The following is a 24,136-nucleotide window of genomic DNA, read 5'->3' as shown; positions in this document are numbered from 1 at the left end:
AGCCGAGGCTCTTTTATATAGTTTGACCAAAGAGGGTGGGGTTATTTCAGCCTATTTACTGTAATGGTTATCGGAAAAGCATCAAAAGGTGTGTCCGGGGTGTGCCTGTAAAAAGGCCCAGGACAGAGAGCCCGAGGCACACTTAACCTGACTGACATGATTTTAGGGATGAATATTAATTCCCCTGATTGTAAGATTGAATGGGTCAGGAAGGATGTAGCCTACCTAAACGAAACGAGTTTCACTTTTCTAACGACAGTTACAGTAAGAGTGATTAAAATAAGATATAGAGCTGAAAAGGTCAGTAGTTCATGCATTCAAATAACCTATAATTCTGAATTATTGCGTAAAATAATTTTTAAAATAATTATAATTTGCATGCATGCTGTTTTATAACCACGTACTATTGCGAATACATTTTATATTTATATGCCTATTAAATATTTATTTAGTTTTTAAATTTATGACACCAAATCCAACAAATCAAATGTATAGCCTATACTATGTATAGGCTACTTATACTATCTACTATGGCCTATTATTATACAATCTACTAGGCTATACAAATGTATAAAAATGAAAATGTTTCCATACACCTGTAGCCTACAGCGACTGTGATAAGGCGATTGCCCTCTTCGGTATGTGTAGAATGAGGACTTTAAACTACTAGTTCATTATCACTGTCACTCCACGCCCTGCTTAGATGTGAAAGTGTGTGAGGAATATGCTTGATTTGCTGATTGCCATAAAACTGGCCATACTTTAGTCATTGATCGTGTTAGCTACTAGATTAACTGCTACACCATTATTGCGCCATTAAATGGTTTTAAACAAGCTTCATAATGAAAGCTTCCATGGAAAATATGAAATATGTGAAGGTAATTCGTTCAATTGCAGGTGCATGGCAAAGTGATTTTTTTTTTTACTTTTTCCCAGCAATTTAGGTTCATTATCCACCTATTGTAAAGTGCACTTTAACCAGCCCTAAGGCATATAATTATGTTTTCGAGTTATGTCTATATGATTATGTCCTGGGCACGCCGTGAGGTGAGGTACAATTATGATCGTGTTCCCTACCGAAGCATGTCTGTGTGCGCGATTATTTTGTCTTTCACATTTCCCTTTGTGATTTCTCTCTCTGTCATACCTGTCGTAGCCTAATTCCCTCGTTCCTCGTAGACTGATGAGGGAGTGTCTCGTTCTCAGTGTTATCTTTTAACTCCACCCGCATAGCTCACTTCATCCAGACCAAATCCACGTCTCCTTAAGCGTTTAAGTGGACTCGTCTTTCAAGAGGATCTCATGAACGTCGGTCAGTCCGACCGTCGTTCCCCTCTCACACACTTTCTTGCTTCGTCATCGTTCTCGTGCGTCAACGCTCCCTTTGAATATGGGCTTTGGAGTCATGAATTTCTTTAATCTTGTCGGGGGTGGCGGTTTCACTCATTTGTATCTTTTGTTTTGATTCAGGTAACCCTTACGAAATGAACCACCTACTTAAGTAGCCTAAAAAAAAAAAAACTTAAAAAAAAACTTGGTATAGCCTGCTAAATCTATCGTGGTTAATTTTGTAAAGAATTGTTTTAGCGTTCTCTAAAATAGAGTCTGTAATATGTCCATAAATGACTTGTAATAAAAAGAAGACAAACTGTTGGGCTAGCCTAATGCTGTCTTTACTTGCTATGGGAAAATCCCTACTTCCCACTGAAGTCGCGTGATTATGAGCTCATCCCATTCAAATTTTTACTTGAGAGATCGTTCATACAATTTTTAACAAGGAAACTATTTGCTATTTACGATAATCCAGTAGCACTTGAAGGCAATACACTGTCATGTCAAGGGGGATATTATAATATAATAACAAGGGGGAACTTAAATATTTGGAAATATGAAACTGATTCGCCTACAGCAAAATAAAGAACGTATGAAAGTGAATTTAAAAATAAAAATTAAACAACAAGAGAAGAGAGGCTCTCAGGAAATAAACCGTAAACTGAAGACGTTTCTCGTTTAATCCCGTTCCCTATAGGCTAGGATAGGCCTATGGTGCACTAAATTATTTTCATTTTAATCTATTGGCTTTTTATTTTTATGGATTGTGACAAACAAAAAACTGCAGGATATTTTGTGGAGAACTTTTAACATAAAGTCCAAAATGGTGCAAAAATGTATTTAAAAAGTATAGTGCCCAGGTGTGGGATTTGACCGATATGGGCAAACCGAGGCAAACGATATGGCCAACCCATTAATAAATGAATTAAGAGAAAATAGTCTACACCGCCATCTTACACAAAAAAAAAAAAAAAAAAAAAAGTTGCTCAACCCAAATTTCGGTCCAATATGGGCAAACATAGGCGTAGTTTCTTCGTCATTTAACTTTCTTTTTTTTATTCTTTTTTTTATGAAATACATTTTTAACCCAACAGTTGGGTTTGTCCATATTTGACTCAAATAAAAAAACGTTACCTTACTTGCCATCGTAAAAACGACTTCCCACCTCGTAAATAAAAACTTCCCAGGAGGACTTGAATGTAAATGGACAACCTAGGAAGTTGGGGAAAGGGTAGGTTTTTTTTTTTTGGTTGTTTTTTTAGTTTCCTTACAAGCTTTTCACACATTTTGGCAATAAAAAAGTGATCACGAATACATTAAAATGATTACATCCACTTCTAATAATAATAATTATAATAATAATTCAATAATTAATGATAAATAACGCAATAAACAAAAAATATCAGCATAAATTATATCTTTTAGCATATTAGCATCTCAGAATGACCATATGAGAGAAAGTACCCCAATAATATTTTATAATATGTCATAATTTATGTATAAAGATGTTTGTTTTTGTGGTTAGTGTTGTCCTCTGACTAAAAAATGACCTTTTGAATGAATAATTTGCAGTATTCAGGTGTACATGCGATACTGGGCCGCAGTTTCGTGTAGGTAAGCTGATACCGGTAGGGGTAAAAGGTAATCAAAAGAACAAAATATTGCGTCAGAAAGCTCACTGGATTGCTTTTTCAGCACAAGCATAAACATTAAATCAGTTTACTATAAATAAGTGTTTGAGGATTTACAAGTGATTTTCTCCCACCCGACCGCCTGTCGGAGAGGATCCCAAATATTAAAAACTATCCAAGCTTTTAATATCCCAAATATTAAAAACTGTCCAAGCTTTCCACCCGACCGCCTGTCGGAGAGGATCCCAAATATTAAAAACTGTCACCGCTTCTGTTTACATAGTAAAGGTCATGTGGTGGAAAGGTCAACATAACGCCTCGGTAAGCCAAAAACCAACGGTTCATTTCATCACAAAGACCTGTCTGACGAGTCTTAAGTGTCGTTTGACTTATGTGCCCAACCTTGTTTTGGATTTAATCATCATAGACACTCCTTTACATAATTATTTTCTGAGACTCGCAGTCTCTTTTCTCACCCGGAGCGACTGCCAATCAGTGTCAAAATAAATGAAAGATTTCTTCTGTGATGGGTTTCACTTCAAAACGTGACTTAAACCCTTAACATGCAAATGTTTGATTGATATCCGTGTTCTGGGCTCACAGCTGGCACGTCATTGCGGTTGAAGCTTGTTGTTGACCTGCTGGGTTTTTTTTTTTTTTTGTGCGAAAGAACCAGTTTTCATTTTAATCACTTTAAATGCTAATGTAATATTGTACACTCTCATGGAGATTTATGTATGATTTATATAAATCTTTAAATACCAAGATAATTATGATGAGGTCATCATTTAGTATAACAAATCAATCTTGATTTCCTCTTCATCATGAGGTCACTCTGTTAATTGAGTGATGATGTATTAAAGCATATTTAATACCTTCTTTTCAGATTAATTAACTAATATATATATATATATATATATATATATATATATATATATAATACTGTGTGCATATAGTATATAAATCGCTCAAGCATAACATTATGACCACTGACAGGTGAAGTGAATTACACTGATTATCTCTTCATCACGTCACCTGTCAGTGGGTGGGATATAGTGAACATTTCGTCCTTAAAGTTGATGTGTTAGAAGCCAGACAAAAGGGCAAGCGTAAGGATTTGAGCGAGTTTGACCAAATTGTGATGGCTAGACGACTGGGTCAGAGTCTCTGAAAATCTCCAAAACTGCTTGGGTTTCCCCAGTCTGCAGTGGTCAGTATCTATCAAAAGTGCTCCAAGGAAGGAACAGTGGTGAACCGGTGACAGAGTCATGGGTGGCCAAGGGGCATTGATGCACATGGGGAGCAAAGGCAGGCTCATGGGGTCCAATCAAACAGACGAGCTACTGTATTAAACTGCTCAAGAAGTTAATACTGGTTCTGATAGAAAGGTGTCAGAATACACAGTGCATCTCATAGTTTGTTGGACTGCATAGCCGCGGACCAGTCAGGGTGCCCATGCTGACCCCTGTCCACTGCCAAAAGCAGCAACATTGGGCATCAGTACTGGACCACAGAGCAATCTTTTCATTTTTATATTATATATATAGATATATATATATATAGAGAGAGAGAGAGTATGGAACCCTTTCAATAATGTACAAAGTCATGGTCTCTTTTCATTGACTGCATTTATTTTTTTGTTAAATATGTCCCTTTTGATGTGGCTGTTGTGATATTGCTGTTCTTTTCATGGCTTTTGATGTTTCGTGTGGTTAGTGCGGTCACGCAGTCACATTGTCCGATAACGAAGAAGGCGAACGGGATGATGTTTCATGTTCGCGAAGCAATGTGCGTTTTCAGTGGGAGACATGAATATTTGTTTTGACTGATGTATCATGAAAGATAATGAGGTGACTTTGCTGGAGTCATTTAACAGCTAAAGAACGTTGACAGCTTGTTTTGATTGCATTTTTGCCTTTTTTCAGTTAATCCTGTTTGAGTGTTTGTTTATCTTACCCAACAATTCTGGCTTAATTGAAGCATCTCTTTGAATTATTTCTTTGAGCTCTAAGAAAACAACTGAAGTGTAAAATTAAGTTTTTTTTTTAAACGGCTCTCAACTGTTTTTTCCTTCAAATTTTACATGGGAAATTCAGATAGCAACAGTACTAATATCATTTATCAGACCAGTTGAATGCTAATACTATAATAGCAAACTTTCTCCAGGTGTTGTCAGACAAGACTACCCGGTTGAATGCTAATGCCAACTGCTAACTTTTTTTCAGCCGTAATAGACCTCCTTGATCAGAAAAGACTAAACAGTTGAATGCCAATGCAAATAGATCATATTCACAGCTGTTGTACCTCATTGATCACAAAAGACCATTTAAAAGCTACCTAATAACTAATAACTTTCCAGACGTGGGGCTGCATCCTTGATCAGAAAAGTCATCAGTTGAATGTTAATGCTAATGGGTAACTTTCTGGTATAGACCTCTTTGATCAGAAAAGACTCTGGTTTAAAGGAACACTCCACCGTTTTTAGAAATAGGGCTTATTAAACTACTTTCCTACATTTAGATATGTATAGGCAAATGCATTTTTGTCTCGGTGCATGCATTGTTTTAGTTTGGCAGGGTCACCGCTAGCTTAGCTTAGCATAATGAATGGAATCCTATGTTGCCAGCTAGCATGTCACGAGTAAAAGTGATCCCCCCAGTAAAACACCTAATTTCTTCTTGTGGCCTGCGTATTCACAATGATTACAAATAGCGATGCAGATTAAGATTGGGCGACTTCCTAGACAGATATTGATTTGGGACTATATAATGGGGAAGCAGCACATACGAAGCACTGCTACTTGTGTGCAGATATATCATGGCTCTCATCCTCACGTCCTCTGGCTGTTGAGCGTTCGCAATGTGTTGCGTGATATCTCTGCCCCCAAGCATGCTAGCTACCACATGCTAGCTGGCAACATAAGTTTCCATTCATTATGTTAAGCTAAGATAGCAGCGACCCTTCCAAACTATAACAATGCATGCACTGAGACAAAAATGCATTTGCCCACATATCTAAATGTAGGAAAGAAATTGAATAAACCCTATTTCTAAATACAGTGGAGTGTTCCTTTAACACTAATTCTAACAGCTTACTTTATCCATGTATCAGTCCTCCTTGATTAAAACAAACTCACCAGATTAATACTAATGCTGACAGCTAACTTTCTCCATGTATTCATCCTTCTTTATTAAAACAAACACCAGTTTAATACTGATGCTAAAGGTTAACTTTATCCATGTATTAGTCCTTCTTTATTAAAACAAAGTTTAACACTAATGCTAACGGCTAACTTTATCCATGTATTAGTCCTTGATTAAAACAAACACCAGTTTAACACTAATGCTAATGGCTAACTTTATCCATGTATTAGTCCTTCTTTATTAAAACAAACACCAGTTTAACACTAATGCTAATGGCTAACTTTATCCATGTATTAGTCCTTCTTTATTAAAACAAACACCAGTTTAACACTAATGCTAAAGGCTAACTTTATCCATGTATTAGTCCTTCTTTATTAAAACAAACACCAGTTTAACACTAATGCTAAAGGCTAACTTTATCCATGTATCATTCCTTCTTGATTAAAACAAAGTCATCAGATTAATACTAATGCTAATGGCTAACTTTCTCCATTAGTCCGTCTTGATTAAAGGTGCACTATTTACATTTTTGTCAGTAAAATAGGTCTATCTAAAAACCCATTGGCCAGTGTTATATATTTTATTTAGTTGAGTACTTACATTATCCAAAATATTTCCAACAATTTGTAAATCGTGAGAAATGCTGTTTCATGCATACTGAGCTTTTTACACTGTTAAAGACTTGGATTCCCATCCTAATCATAGACAAAGTTTCAAAAACTAATGTTGGACGTTTGATGGAGTATTTCTGTGTTAAAAATACTCCTTCCGGTTCCTCACAAGTTTCGGAGAGTTTTTTTCGAGTATGGGTCGGCTTGACGTTACTAGAGCGGAAGGTCCTTGTATGGGCCGTACGGGCTCTTCTCCTGGTAGGGTGCGCGCGAGTGACTAGAGCGAGAGAGGAAATGCACGCCCATACACTCCCTCCGCGCTCCACTTTATTCCTGTCTGTGACATCAAATGTCTTCAACGCTTCAGCACAGCAAGTCACTGCTGTCAGGACTTCACCAAATCATACCAAAGAAGTGTGTTTTTGACGGAGCGGTCCCAACGATAAAGGTTCGGTCCTGCTTTGGAAGCAGCCGGTGAGAAAAACTGCTTCAAATGTCTGTGCTATTGGCTATCGTCGCATGAGTAAACATCAGTAAACGACACGATCGCGTGCTTCGTCATTCAAATGCGCTAACGGTTACTCCATTGTTTGTATAACGTTACACTAGTCTGACGTGCAAAACCGTTTTGCTTGCTACTGCTAAGGTTTAGTCGTATACAATAGTCCATAAACCGAATCATGTCCTCATAAACTGCGAGTAAACACACACAAATGTTGACAGGCCACTAAATACAGTACATCCCACAGAGACGGACGGCCTGCTGTTGCCGTTTCTCCTGTTCAATTTATTTCAGCCTCCGAATCTGATTCTGGATCATATCTGTATTAGCTGAGATCGATAGCCATGGGTTTCTCCACGCTTGAGGACGTCACCGCTTTGCATGCTCGTCATTCTTTAGCTCCGCCCACACGATACGCCTCCAGGCGCTCGGTTTTTTCCGGAAAGACTCGGTACAGCCCATATTTCTTTTATAAATATAATAAAACTAAATACTTTTCGGAGATATGAAGGATGCAATACTACTCTATAGGTCCTCAAGATTGACATGAGATTGACTGAAACTGAGTGTTTCACCCCCCCCTTTAATAATCACATCCATGAACATGATTTCTGCCCGAGTCCTAGCCCGATTCTTTTCCACCGACTGTGAGGTAAAAACCACATGTCCCAAGCTTCTGCACTCAAACATGGCATCATCAAACTAAACAGAAAAGTTACATAGTGCACCTTTAAAACAAACTCACCAGTTTAATACTAATGCTAACGGCTAACTTTCTCCAGTTGTTATTGAACACCTTTATCAGAACAGGCCGGTTGAAAATTAATAGTATTAGACTCCTAGTCTTTGCAGTGCCATTGTAAGACCTAATTACATATTCATTAATACTTACAGTACTTACACTTTTCTTACAGTCTGACATGATTATCTAAATGAGTTGCTGCTTCTTCATTGTTTGTGGCTAAACAGCTATGCGTAGTATCCATGGCATCCAGGGGACATGCCTGTGCGTTGCAGCGTCGCATGCCTAGCGTGGTTACCCTTTTAATGCGCAGGTGTGTCCAGGTGGGGCACCTACTGTCTCTCACACTTGGTGATTAGACATATGATTATATACTGTTGAAATTAAGACATTAACTACACGCAATGTCATATACGTACTGTAAGTGACAAGTTAGCGCAGGTTCTGGAAAGATCAGTCATGGAAAAGGAAATTAATCAGAACTTCTGTAAGCTCAATGGAAAGTTATCCTTTGCTTAAAGACAGTTATGTAATAACACCCTGCACTTATATATCATTATAACCCTTTCCATCAACATTTCTATATGATTATATATTTTCTCATAAGATTATCTCAGCTAATTGAAGTTCTTCTCAACAAGTTGTTTAAATCGCTATAGAAATCAGATTATCTTAAGAATTTCTTTGTTATTTACATGGTGCCGGATTACTGCTGAAAGTACAAGCGATTCCAATTAGTTTACACCCGTGATAATGCTGGTTTAGTACTTCAAAAGTATGTTATTGTGAGGAAGACTAAACAAAACTTGGTGCAAAGCTCTGGGTTCTTTGAGAGCCTCTAACCGAGACATCCTTATGTCAATAAACCTGATGAGACAGACATAACATGTCTGCCAAAGAGTTTAAGTGAATTATAACCCATAATTACTGGCTTAGGTGTTTTATGGAGCTGATTTGACAGGAGTAGTTGAAATTGTTTTTTATTTTCAAGATTTATAAATTAGATTAAATAAGTAAATGGTATAAATAGTATTTTTAATATGTATAATCAAGTTGGATATTTAAGTAATTTCAACTTAAATTACATTAAACTGGCCTAAAAAAGTTGCTTTAACTCATCCAAATCTTTTTTAACAATCTAAAAACATATGTTGTGATAACTTATTCATCGTATACTTTTTTTACAATGTAGACAAATGCTTAAGAGTCTATGATTAGATGATTGTTACAGCGATTATTAAGTTTTTAGCATGTTATATATTTTGCAACAGTTCTTCCAACCCTAATTGGATGGAGTGTGTAGCTTTTCATTTCTTAAACAACCTTGAACTTCTTAAACAACCACATTTTGGCCATATTCCAGGATGACAATGTCAAGATTCATCAGGCTCAAATTATGAAAGAATGAAGCGTGAAGAATCATTTTCACATATGAGTTGGCAACTCTGAGACCAGACTTTAAACTCATTGAAAGTCTTTGTGATGTGCTGGCGGAGACTTTAAAGAGTGCTGGACTCTTGCATTGGCAAATCAAGATCTGGACAAAAAACTGATACACCTCTTGATGGAAATAAATACTGTGATGTTGAATGTGGCTTGGCTAACCATTGCCATTTCTGAAATGCTAAAGTATGATCTCATCCATTTCAGGACTGTAGACAGACAGGCGGGGACTACTGGGAACATGCATGCCTTGTAAAAGACCGTGGGTAGTGTGTCACCTTCCGGATCTCAAAGTCAGCTAGTCCGAGTTGACAGCTTCTGTTTTTTTCCGTAAGCCACCTTGTAATTCAAATGTCGGACAGGTAGCCGCATGCTCAGTCATTACCAGTTTGTAATTACCTGCACTCCCATTTCAGACGACTCATGAGACCACGTTGTTGTTTCATGAGCATCGCCAGGGGCCAAAACAAGTCAGGCAGCATTCCCCGTCCCGTGACTTCTGAGATGTTCAGGCAAACAGATGCGTCGACACCCCAGAACCAGATGTGCGGGGTGGGACTGGTGCAGACAGACTCGGCAAACTGTGACTGCCACACTTCAATGAATCTCATCTAGGGGGAAATCATCCGGGCAGGGACAGTGGATAAGAAAAGGGGTGTGACTGGCGAGGGCGTGTTGGTAAGTGGAATGACTTTTGTTTTGTTGTCTCTGATGAACTTTCACTGCATTGTGATCTCTGCAGCTTTAACTGCACAGAGATCTTTGATTCGGTAGATCAAACAGAATGAAACTGGCACAGTATTTACCATCATTGGGCTGTTTGCGCAACTGTGTTTGTACATTTAAAATTCCGTTTAGGGTGTTTTAATTAATCAATAAACAAGTCATTCTAGTTGCACCATTTGTGTTTGTATGCAACCCCTTTCCTTCATTTGTTTGTCTCAAAGTCAAGTTGAAAGTCATTGTTCTCTTTTATTTTTGTATCTGTGTGTGTGTGTGTGTGTGTGTGTGTGTGTGTGTGTGTGTGTGTGTGTGTGTGTGTGTGTGTGTGTGTGTGTGTGTGTGTGTGTGTAAAATAACACCATTCCCTTTATAAAAAATATAAAACTGCATGTAAATCACTCCCCAAAAGTTACTACAGGTGAAATACAATTATTTTTGAAAGAGTCACTTGAAGAATCGTTATTGGTCGATTAGTCTTTTAATGCAATGATGCCCACCTATCATACATGTGAATCAGTCCAAATAGATGGACTAATTAAAGTAAATAGTTATGTCAAATATTATGTGTGTATACTGTAATATGAATATATATGCACCAATCAGGTATAACATTATGACCTAACATTGTGTTGGTCTGCCTTTTGCTGCCAAACCAGCCCTGACCTGTCAAGGCATGGACTCCACTAGACTCCTGAAGGTGTGCTGTTATATCTGGCACCAAGATGCTAGCAGTAGATCCCTTAAGTCCTGTAAGTTGCGAGATTGTTCAGCACATCACACAGATACTCGATTGGATTGGGGTCTGGGGAATTTGGTGGCCAAGTCAACACCTCAAACTCGTTTTTCTGCTCCTCAAATCATTCCTGAACCATTTTTGCTTTGTGGCAGGCGCAATATCCTGCTGAGAGAGACCACAGCCACCAGGGAATACCGTTTCCATGAACGGGTGTACATGGTCTGCAACAATGCTTAGGCAGGTGGTACGTGTCAAAGTAACATCAACATGGATGGCAGGACCCAAGGTTTCCCAGCAGAACATTGCCCAAAGCATCACACTGCCTCCTCCGGCTTGCCTTCTTCCCATAGTGCATCCTGGAGCCATGTGTTCCCTAGGTAAGCGACGCACACGCACCCGGACATCCATGTGATGTAAAAGAAAACGTGATTCATCAGACCAGGCCACCTTCTTCCACTGCTCCGTGGTCCAGTTCTGATGCTCACGTGCCCACTGTTGGCACTTTCAGTGGTGGACAGGGGTCAGCATGGGCACCCTGACTGGTCTCCCCGAGTGCATCAATCAGCCTGGGCCGCCCATGACCCTGTCACCAGTTCACCACATTAACCTTCCTTTTGATAGATACTGATTACTGCAGACCAGGAACACCACACAAGAGCTGCAGTTTTGGAGATGCTCTGACCCAGTCGTCTAGCCATCACAATTTGGCCCTTGTCTAACTCGCTCAAATCCTTACGCCTATTTTTCCGGGGGGTTTTCAGTGGTCATAATGTTATGCCTGATTGGTGTGTGTGTATGTGTATATATATATATATAAATACATTTATACTACGGGGCTGTTGAATGCTTGAATCTGATTGGCTGATAAACATTCTAAGGTGTAGAATTATTTTCAGGGAAACAAACGGCTAAAGTATTTCCAGGCAGGTCTTAACCGCATTACAATTCCATACCACTTCGCCAAATGATTTCAGTCTTTTATAACCTTCAACAACAGAAGAACGAAAACCCACAACATCGCTGACTAAGCAAATAAATATAGTAAACAATAGAATAGAAATGACAAATTATTTCCATGTTTTCCCCCACAAAATTACATTTTATTATATACAGAAAGCATCCACTCTTTCTCTCTCTGCTCTGCCACAAGCCTCCGTTGCTAGCTCTAAAATTATGTTTTGGAATTAGCAACGAAGGCTGGGGTATGGATGCATAAGAAATTAGTCCTAACACAAAAGTAAAACCTGACAAACGTTATGAAATAAATCATCTGAACAATGTTTTGGGGTGTGGCTTGTTATGGCATACAATTTTTTTTGCAGTATGTAGTGTATACTGGGCTCAAAATGCCAGCATGTTATGCATGCAACAATCAGGAGGCAGAACACAAAAATTGTATGTCTTGCTTCAAATTCATTTTTAATCTGTTTACATGAACCTACATTTGTCCATAGGTAGTCAGCATTCCCCTTTGTAAAGAAGATAGTAACTTATAGTATATATAGTAACATAAATGTTCAATACACCCTCAGTTTTTTGTTAATCCACACAGCTTTAGTAAAACGCTCAAACTGTAAGGTAGTTTGTGTTTTGTAAGTATGCCCTGAAGCTCTAAGACATGCCTTAACATCGCAGCTCTTAACCCTAAGCCGAGTTCACCTAGACAGAAAAACGATTAGGTAAAAGAACTGAAGGCTTTATCAAATACATGAAGCTAATAGTGAAAACAAACACGCATAAGCACACAGCCTACGGCGATACAGACAAACTGCACGAAATACGAGATACAAAAGCCGGCACAAACAACAACACGCATGCAGATAAAACACAAATGGACTTTGACCTGTGCAGCGTGTGTGTGTGTGTGTGTGTGTTGTTTATGTGTGAAATGACTGTAATCCAGGATCAGCGAGAACAAAAGCACCAGCAAAACTCGTGACACAATTCGTGGCCTCTTGCTTACGAGGCTGGAGGGACCCTGGTGGGCCCCTTTCACTGCCCTATTACCGGTCCGACCCCGAGGTCCAGGGAAAGGCCTGTTCCTTGTCCGTAGGAGCCACGTCGACGGTTGGTATTCAAGCAAAATATTTACTTGGTAAACATCCTATCATCTGAGGTGTGGCATTACAGCGCAAGCTCTGAGACATTTCGTTTTATTCTGCGCAAAGGGCCCCATGGAGGGACAGGAAGAGCCCAAATTGGCCCTTAGGGGTCTGAACGAAAGGCTGAAGGGGTTTCTGGAGCACGTGAATCAGTTGGAAAAGACCAACTGCGAATTGGAGGAGCAGATTGCCGAGTGGGGAATGAGGAACATCGCTCCTCGGCGGAACTGGAGCGACAAGGAAGCGCTGGCACAGGAACTTCAAGCTCAGGTGAGTTAGTGACGTTTGCGCTCATTACCTGCATCTTATCTTTTTCATTATGTTGGATATCCCAAGGCACTTACACAATGTGGCCCTGAAAAACCCCTCAGACTGGCTCTGAGGTGAAGAGTCTAATTAAAATGTTAAATGTGGGGGTTGTTTTCTCTCAGATGCATTATCAATTTGTAGCGTTTCTCAATTCGGCCCCTGGAGGCCTCACTGTGCATTTTAGGTGTCTCTGTACATTGACACACCCAAATCAAAGTCATGGATTCTCTGCTAATGAGTTTATTCAGGCTTGTCGGATTAAAAGACGTCAAAAATATGCCGTTGTGGTGGCCCACAAAAATTGAGTTGATGCAATAAAGGAAATTTGTTTAATAAATAGAAACTCAAAATATTTTTGTATCTGAACCACATAAAATTTTTGATAAATCATGAAAATAGCTCTATTTGGCATGTTTCACTGCATCATCAGAAATAAAACACACACAATTACCCAATATGCTTACAAAATCTTTTAATAATATTTTAATAAAGGCTGTCGAATCTCAAAAAATGTTCATTGTATTAACTCAAAATTTTAATTTCAATGAACTTAAAATTTTAAGGCAACCAGGTAACTTTTTTCCCAAAAAAAGTTTTTACAGTGAAGAATTAATTTATGGCATACTATATTTTTGCATACTTTTTTAATACTGTTTATGCAGTGTTTTTCAAGATTAAGGATATGTTTGTAATGACATCCTAAGCATACTATTTTTGCAGTTATGTACAATATACTGATGCCAGTATGGCATATGCATGCAGTAACCATAATTTCGCAGTATGTACTGTACACCAAGTATAATGTACTATATAGGAATCTTAGGATATGTTTGAACATACTACCACATTACGTATACTACTTATGTATACTTTAGTACTCATACTGTGTATACTGTGCATAATTACATAACATTCTATATTCAAGATTAAGAAAATGTTTTTGTCATGCTATTTTTGCAGTATGCACAGTATATTGGGTACAGTATGCCAATATGCATGCAACAATTAGATGACACTATATATTTGAGTCTAAGGATATGTTCAGAATGGCGTAATACCGCAGTACTAATGCTATTTTTGCCGAATATAGTATAGTATGTATCCTGTATATACTATATGAATATAGTATGTATAATGTGCATATAAAATTACATGAAATTCTACATTCAAGATTAAGGTTATGTTGGATATGGCATTCCACTCTTTTTGCCTATTTAACGATCAGATGCTCACTATTTAAGTCTTTTTAAAACTATTTTGCATGCAGTATGTACTATTTATCATGCAGTATGTACAGGGTACATAAACTAGGTACAATATGCATGCAGTAACCACATGAGATATTATATATTTGATTCTACCAATATGTTCGGAATCCCAATACTAATTATACTATTTATGTATTCCACTATTATGTGTATATACACTGCTCAAAAAAATTAAAGGAACACTTTGAAAACACATCAGATCTCGATGGGGAAAAATATCATGCTGGATATCTATACTAATATGGACTAGGTAATGTGTTATGAATGAAAGGATGCCACATCGTTTGATGGAAATGATCAACCTACAGAGGACTGAATTCAAAGACACCCTGCAAATCTAAGTGAAAAAAATATGCAGCAGGCTAGTCCATTTTACTGAAATTTCATTGCAGCAACTCAAAATGGCACTCAGCAGTTTGTATGGCCCCAACATGCTTGTATGCATGCTTGTGTGCGTCCCTCCATGGATATGCCTCCCCAGACCATCACTGACCCACCACCAAACCAGTCATGCTGAACGCTGTTACAGGCAGCATAACACCACGGCTTCTCCAGACCCTTTCTAAACTGTTACGTGAGCTCAGGGTGAACCTGCTCTCATCTGTGAAAAGCACAGGGCACCAGTGGCAGACCTGCCAATTCTGCGGTTCAATGGCAAATGCCAATCAAGCTCCACAGTGCCAGGCAGTAAGCACAAGGCCCGCTAGAGGACGTCAGAGCCCTCAGGCCACCCTCATGATGTCTGTTTCTGATTGTTTGGTCAGAGATATGCACACCAGTGGCCTGCTGGAGGTCATTTTGTAGGGCTTTGGCAGTACTATCCTGTTCCTCCTTGCATAAAGAAGCAGATATTGGTCCTGCTGATGGGCTAAGGACCTTATATGGCCCTGTCCAGCTCTACTAGAGTAACTGTCTGTCTCCTGGAATCTCCTCCGTGCTGGAAGCAAACCTTCTGGCAATGACACATATTGATGTGCCATTCTGGAGGAGTTGGACAACATATGCAAATTCTGTAAGGTCCAGGTATCAGTTGGAGAAAAAATGTCAGTGGCCTCCACCTGTAAAACCATTCCTGTTTTGGGGGTCGTCTCATTGTTGCAAATCAAGTGCACCTGTTGTTAGTTTCATTAACACCAAAGCAGCTGAAACTGATTAACAACCCTCTCTGCTGCTTAACTGACCACATCAATATCCCGGGAGTTTAACAAACTTGATGCTATTCTTTGATTAAAAAGTGTCCCTTTATTTTTTTTTGAGCAGTGTAGTATATACTATACTAAGAACATGTTTGGCATACTACCATACTATACTATTTTTGCAGTATGTATATAGTCTACAGCATGCTTACATGTTGTAGTACATTAATTCAATTACATACCTTGCCAAATTTTGTGAAGTATACAAACCTGATTCCAAAAAAGTTGGGACACTGACAAATTGTGAATAAAAACAGAATGCAATGTGAAAGTTTCATGGATTTTATTCAGAATACAACATAGATAACATATCAAATGTTTAAACTGAGAAAATGTATAATTTTAAGGGAAAATACGTGGATTTTAAATTGTATGGCATCAACACAGTTGGGACAAGGCCATGTTTACCACAGTGTGACATCTTTTTTAAAACAGTCTGCAAATGTCTGGGGACTGAGGAGAAAAGTTGCTCAAGTTTAGGAATAGGAATGTTGTCCTATTCTTGTCTAATACAGGCTTCTAGTTGCTCAACTTTCTTAGGTTTTCTTTGTCGCAGCTTCCTCTTTATGATTTGCCAAATGTTTTCTACGGGTGAAAGATCTGCAGGCTGGCCATTTCAGTACCCGGATCCTTCTTCTATGCAGCCATGATGTTGTAATTGATGCAGTATGTGGTCTGGCATTGTCATGTTGGAAAATGCTAGGTCTTCCCTGAAAGAGACGACGTCTGGATGGGAGCATATGTTGTTCTAGAACTTGGATATACCTTTCAGCATTGATGGCGCCTTTCCACATGTGTAAGCTGACCATGTCTCACGCACTCATGCAACCCCATACCATCAGAGATGCAGGCTTCTGAACTGAGCACTGATAACAACTTAGGTTGTCCTCGTCCTCTTTAGTCTAGATGACATGGTGTCCCAGTTTTCAAAAAGAACTTCAAATTTTGATCTTTCTGACCACAGAAGAGTTTTCCACTTTGCCACAGTCCATTTTAAATGAGCCTTTGCCCAGAGAAAACGCCTGCGCTTCTGGATCATGCTCAGATATGGCTTCTTTTTTGACATATAAAGCTTTAGCCGGCAACGGCGAATGGCACGGTGGATTGTGTTCATCGACAATGTTTTCTGGAAGTGTTCCTGAGCCCATGTTGTGATTTCATTACAGTATCATTCCTGTGTGTAATGTAGGGCCGTCTAAGGACCCGAAGATCACAGGCATCCAGTGTGGATTTCCGGCATTGACCCTTACGCACAGAGATTGTTCCAGATTCTCTGAATCTTTGGATGATATTATGCGCTGTAGATGATGATAACTTCAAACTCTTTGCAAGTTTTCTCTGAGAAACTCCTTTCTGATATTGCTCCACTATTTTTCGCTGCAGCATTGGGGGAATTGGTGATCCTCTGCCCATCTTGACTTCTGAGAGACACTGCCACTCTGAGAGGCTCTTTTTATACCAAATCATGTTGCCAATTGGCCTAATAAGTTGCAAACTGGTCCTCCAGCCGTTCCTAACATGTACATTTAACTTTTTCTGCCTCTTATGGCTATCTGTCCCAACTTTTTTGTAATGTGTAAAAACCAAAGCTCTCATGAAAACCAAAATGAGCCAATATTTGGCATGACATTTCAAAATCTCTCACTTTTAACATTTGATATGTTACCTATATTCTACTGTGAATAAAATATAAGTTTATGGGATTTGTAAATTATTGCAATTATTTCTTTTTTATTCACAATTTGTACAGTGTCCCAACTTTTTGTGGATTTAATTTGGAGTAATTTTTAGGCCAAATTGAATAATAGATGAAAATTTTGACAACAATATTGCATATGATACATTTAAATGTTTATCTTTGCATACTATTTTTAGCACATCTTGAGCAGTACGTCATATACAACAACATTCCAAACAAAAACTAAAAGCAAACACAATATGAGCTTTTGTGATTAGCAGTTTGCATTTGCATTACCTGTATAAACACATAAGCATTCACTATTAGCTGCACTAATTCATTATATCCCCTCAAAATACATTATATATGAGGGTGACTTTCAGTGACAATGACAATGATTACTCATACATTATGCTGTCACGATGGCTCATGAATCATCAAAATGGCAGCCAGCCAATCAAAATAGGCAAGGCTAATATTGTGCTCCATGAGAAACACAACCATCAGAAAGCTGTTCTGTTGATAAACACTTCTTTTAAAATGGAAATGTATACTGCTTGATTGATAAATAGTATGCAAAAATTAAATATAAAAATTCAGTATGTTTACTTATTCCAAGTTTGAGTAAAATGTCTGATCAAGCAAACTCGAGGAATTACGGGTAATTTTGAAAGTTCAGCACTGCATTGTGTTATACACAAACCCAGTAGAGTTCTGGTTTTATACGGCACAAGTTTGGTCATTGCAAACTGCACAGTATACATACTACATTCTGCTGAAATAGTATGTGTGGTATGTATGTCGAAATATGATATTTCGAACCAAGCTGAAGACTTTAAACCAGGTTTTAGGCTGTTGGTTGGTAATAGATGACACATATGCTTGATTTTAACGATTTGTTAAGAATGCCATACTACTGTACTTCTATTTTTCAGTGTGTACTATGTACAGCACTGTAAAAAAATATTTTAAAAATAAGTTACCTGGTTGCCTTAAAAGTTCATTGAAATAAAAAATTTGAGTGAATACAATGAACATTTTTGGAGAATCGACAACCTTTATTAAAATATTATTAAACGATTGTGTAAGCATATTGGGTAATTGTGCACTCTAAAAAATTACCAGTAAAAAAACAACCCAATGTTGGGTCAAATATGGACTAACCCAGCAGTTGGGTTGTTTTAACCCAGCGACTGGGTTGTCTTAAGCAAATATTTAACCCTACCGCAGGATTAAAACAACCCAATTCCTGGGTTAGTCCATATTTGACCCAACATCGGGTTAAAATAACCCAGCATTTTTTAGAGTGTGTGTGTTTTATTTGTGATGATGCAGTGAAACATGCCAAATAGTGCTACTTTCATGATTTATCACATTTTTTATGTGGTTCACAAATACAATAATATTTTTAATTTCTATTTATTTAACCAGTTTCCTTCATTGTATCAACTCTATTTTTTAATTTCAATAAACTCAAAATTTTAAGGCAACCAGGTTACATGTTTTTTAAGCTAAACCAACATTTTTACAGTAACAATATGCATAAAGTAATTAGATGGTTGGAGACTAAAGATATGTCATACTATAATACTACTCATATTATTTTAGCTGTATACAGTAATACAGTATGCACATATGCATGCAGTAATGGATGGCTTATTATATATTTGAGACTAAGGATATGTCCAGAATGCCATACTATTTATACAGTATGTTAACTGTATAGAATATATGCCATTATTATGTACCTATGCATTAATTAGCATAGGTAAAGACGCCTTTCAGTTGCCTGAGAATACTGTGTATTTGAGACTGATCATGTATAGAATACTATCACACATTTTTTATTTGCAGTATACTTTGCTACTTATAATAATTACATAACATTCTATATTCAAGATTAATGATTTGTTCATTACTCCTTTTGCATGATGCACTATGCACAGCATACTGGGTATAATATACATGCATTAAATAGATGGAATATTACATATTTAAGACTAGCTACTCATACTATTTTACAGTATACAGTATGTATATTGTGCAAAATGAAATAATTATGTGATATCTATATTCAAGATTAAGGATATAGGCCTATGTTCATAATGGCATACTACTGTTTTGTTGCGTAGTTGTTGTTTTGTTTAACAGACTAATTCTTTAAACCAGGTTTGTTGGTTTGAGTTCAGTGGGACTTACTGGGATTTTAACTCATTACCTGAAGGCTGTTAGACAGACGGCTAACACCTGTGCTTCCTAAAACCGTTCCGGTGCCAGAGGCCGTTCTGACCATCTGATTGTCAATCATTGTTGGCTTGATCTTTGACCCTAACATAATAGCAACCTGCGAACGATTTGCCACAATGCTAATAACATAGTTTAAAACAGACTTGTGTTGATTTATGTGATAAATAGCTAACTGTTTTATGCGCTTTGAGGGGGGAAATCAATCACTCCGTCAAGATACAATCAATGCATTGAGCAATGTGCAAAAATCCTGGCAGCATTTAAGTCTTCATAACTTCCTTTAGTCGCTGTATTTTGCATAAACAGATTCAATCAGTAGACAGCCAGAAAAACCGCACGTTGATACACCCTAATCTTTTAGAAATGATTTTTCGTTCCCATGATTAGATGGGTGTTGACAGCCATTTATCATCAATGATCCTTGTTTTGTTTTTTTTTATTGTTTTTTTTTATTATTATAAATTGTATCATAATTCTGATTAAATTACTCAAGAGGGTAATTTCTACCCACGGGCAATTATAACGTTCTCCATCTTGATTATATGTAATTTTTCCTCCTAATTTTCCTCCTTCTCTGTTTTGGCAGGTTAGCATGATCCTGATGGAAAATGCAGAAGTTTTGTTACAATCCGATGCAGTGAAACTCAGGGCGGCACATTTAAAGACCAGGTTAGAAACTCTCAGTAAGCACGAAATATGAAAATCACTTGAAATGAGACACAAAGTAGACATTATTATTATTTCAAAGAGGTAAGTTGAAGGTGGAGTGCTTTGCATTGTGGGATATACACTACCCAACCCAGCATGTTTTGTATATTTGTCCAAATGTAGCTTGTCACCTTCAATATGCACTGCATTCCTAACATGCCAATGGAAAATTTCACATCAAAAGAACAAAATATTTTAATTTGAACATATGATCGCCCTCTTGTGGTGGGAAACAGCAAGTGTCTGAACATAGCACTTGATAATGATCTAAGCTAAAATAAAACAAATATGACGCTTAATCTTATATTACTTGAGATGGATGACAGCAGTCTAACTTTCTTAGAAAGTCAGCTCTGTGATTGGTTTATTGATTTTTTTTTTTTTAAACAGTGGGCTGGCACTGAGACTGTAACCTATGTTTGACTGTATGTGATATGTATCATTTTAAATTGGGTTAAATGCATGATGTTGATTGCCACAAAAACAAAATATGCCTAATTTTTCAGTTTGTAAACTAACAAAGAAAAATTGTTGACATAAATATTTAAACACTTGCTCCATATGCTTTCATTTTCAAGTGTATTTCTGTCAGCACTTTTTTGGGATCTTTTTACAAAACCGAATTAAGAATACAAATGATTTTCTCTGGGAATCAATAGAACCAAATCTGTATTTAATGTTGAATATTCCTTTTAAGGAGGGTTTCCCCAACAGGGGGTTTCCTTTGGGGTTTATGAGAAATGCCAATTTTAATACTTTAAATGTATTAAATACAAATGCATCAAAGAAATATAATGAGAATAAGTGAAGGATGAGAATAATGAGAATAAGTGAAATAAATTCTATTTTGAAAAGATTAAAGGTTCTAATTTTTCAGTAAAATATCCAAAAACCACCCTATTTTGTTAAATTGAGTACTTACAATATCCCAAATGTTTCCAACGATTTGTAAATCCATTAACCAAGGAACCGAGACGTGTGGGAGTCGACTTTCTGTTGCCTCGTATATCTGCGTTTTCCTCGATTTGCGGTTTTATAATGCAGACACGCTTTACTCTTACTGCAGTGTGCAACAAATGTGACAGCAGCCACTGAGCGAACGTACAAAGTAACGTCATAACATAATTTTCAACACACTCAAATGTATTTAATATGTTAAACAAAGCTGCGTACCTACTGATGACCGGAAAAGTGGAAATGGCATCGGCGGCGACTGTGTCCCGTCATAATAAAAGTCCCGCTGCTCGCGAGCCGTGTGTTCGGCAACAATCTCAGCTCCCTCAACACTCGGTCCTGCTCTTCTTCATACGTTAATAATCACATTCATCAACATGATTTCTTCCCGAGTCCTATCCCGATTCTTTTCCACCGGCTGTGAGGTGTAGACCGCTGCATCCCAATTCACCTACTTGTACTACGACCTAAAAAGTGTGTGCTCGTTTTGTGAAGAAAAAAGTACATACTTTTGAGTGTGTAGCAGAAGAGTATGCAAGCTTTGGGACAAACTACTACTCCTATTCCATGTGTTAGTTGTTTTAATATAATGATGAATTTAAAAGTTAATGGCCGAAATATATGGCAAGTGAAATATAATGTGGATATCACTGAATAAATATATTTTGTCAGGTTAAATACTGGTAATTGATCACTCAAACCCCTTTATATAAATCTCTCTCTACTTAACCGTCGGACTCGCACGTCTGTAATGTTTGTAGTTTTAACACTTTTTATCCACGTTTGTAGTTCTAATCGAATCCCCCGAAAGGTTGTGGACAATATAGCCTACGCCATTAGAGTGTGCGTCTATCCACACTTCTGACCCAAATAGTAGACCATACATGTATCTTTGGAAAACTCTTTTCAACATACTACAATTGGAGACCTACTCTCTTTTTGAATACTATTTAGTATGGATAGTATGCGAATTGAGACGCAGGGCGCATGTCCCAAGATTCTGCACTCAAACTTGGCATCATCAAACTACGCCTTAGTTTTGAATAGGCACCCTCTAGCTGATGGAAACGTTACATAGTGCATCTTAAACTTAAATTATTATTTATAATATTTTAATTTATAAATTAAAGCTTTTGATGCTCTGATCCTGAAAGACATTTTTTTTCATTTGTGAAAATTATTATAATTATTATTATATAATTATATGAGTTATCCTTCACAATTGTCAAGTTGTTTCATGAATATTTCTACTGTTTTAATTTTTAAATAAATGTTAAAGGAATAATTCACCCAAAAATGAAATTTCTGTCATGATTTACTCACCCTCAAGTTGTTCCAAACTAGAATAAATATTTCTTTCTTCTGTTAAACACAAGAGAAGATATTTTGAAGAATGTCAGTAACCAAACATTTGATGGACCCCATTGACTTTCATAGGATAGTTTTTTCCCTGTATGGAAGTCAGTGAGGTCCATCAACTGTTTAGTTCCACATATTCTTCAAAATGTGATCTTTTGTGTTTAACAGAAGAAAGAAATTCAGTTTGGAACAACTTGAGGGTGAGTAAATGATCACTGAATATTTATTTTTGGGTGAACTATCCCTTTAAAATGTAAAAACAATAGTAGCCCCCTTTCATTTATATACCCAACAAGCATGCGTATGTGTGTGTGTAGGTGTGAAACTGTGGAGAAACTCCGTCTCCTAAAGGAGCTGGAGGTCTCACAGCTGAAGATAAAGAAGAAAGAGCTGGAGACGGCCAACACACTCCTGGAAAAGCAGCTTTATGAATCCCAAAATGAGTTACAGCAAATCGTGGAGGAAAATCAGGTGGAGACACTGTGTGTGTTTGAATATCAGTTAGTGATTGTGTGTCTAATTGTTTGTCACTGTGAATGTCATGTCAGTCATATTTAGCACTTAACGTCAAAAACCTTGACGCATGTCTTTAGTGAAAATGCTTGTTAAAAATGTTCCTTGATGTCTTACTGCCAAATTGCGGTAAGCCTCAGGGAAAGGTGTGCGTGTGTGTGTGTGTGTGTGCGTGTGTGTGTGTGTGTGTGTGTGTGTGTGTGTGTGTGTGTGTGTGTGTGTGTGTGTGTGTGTGTGTGTGTGTGTGTGTGTGTGTGTGTGTGTGTGTGTGTGTGTGTGTGTGTGTGTGTGTGTGTGTGTGTGTGTGTGTGTGTGTGTGTGTGTGTGTGTGTGTGTGTGTGTGTGTGTGTGTGTGTGTGTGTGTGCGTGCGTGTAGGGAATAATGGAGTGTTTTTTGACACATCATCTCTGAACTTACACAACCTTCCACTAGTGCCATTTAGAGAAAATGTGAAAGATAGGGTCAAATTTCACAATAAAATCAAAAGAAAAAAAAGGAATTATATTTTGTACTCTAAACTTACCAATATAATCTTTTGTTCTTTTAATTTGTGAATGTTTATTATGTACACAAATATCACATGCTGATTGATATTAGTTATTAGACTCTATTGTAGTTTATTGTAGCTAAAATATCAAACTTTTATCCGTCAGGAAACAAAGTCCCCCCCCCCCCCCCCCCCCCCCCATTGTAAGTACCTCCATAGGAACAGGTCTTTATCATTTCGGGGTTTTTTTCTTAAGAATAACAATATCTATCCTGTTTATGACAATGACAAATGGATTTGGGTTACAGATGTCTGAATGACACATTTTTTGTTGTGGACTTTGAAAGAAGTCCTGCAACAGTACGTTTTTGTCACTCTTTTGATTCCTCATGAGAGGATCCCTTTAAATTCTCCTCTTCCTCCCTTTCATCCCCCCCCTTCTCTCTCTTTC

At 37.6% G+C, this 24,136-nt stretch overlaps 1 protein-coding gene across 1 annotated transcript in view; it reads left to right on the top strand.

Moving 5' to 3' along the window:
- The first annotated feature begins 12,719 nt into the window (after window positions 1-12,719).
- Window positions 12,720-24,136, top strand: part of krt222 (keratin 222) — a 19,847-nt gene continuing 8,430 nt past the window's right edge. The window contains exons 1-4 of the mRNA XM_067415028.1: window positions 12,720-12,930; window positions 13,032-13,235; window positions 20,250-20,332; window positions 23,002-23,227. Coding sequence (XP_067271129.1) covers window positions 13,038-13,235; window positions 20,250-20,332; window positions 23,002-23,227 — 507 coding nt within the window. The 5' untranslated portion in view covers window positions 12,720-12,930; window positions 13,032-13,037. The remainder of the gene's footprint in view (window positions 12,931-13,031; window positions 13,236-20,249; window positions 20,333-23,001; window positions 23,228-24,136) is intronic.

This window comes from Pseudorasbora parva, chromosome 14 (assembly GCF_024679245.1).
Source record: "Pseudorasbora parva isolate DD20220531a chromosome 14, ASM2467924v1, whole genome shotgun sequence".
NCBI lineage: Eukaryota > Metazoa > Chordata > Actinopteri > Cypriniformes > Gobionidae > Pseudorasbora > Pseudorasbora parva.
This window is presented reverse-complemented; position numbering and strand designations above follow the sequence as displayed.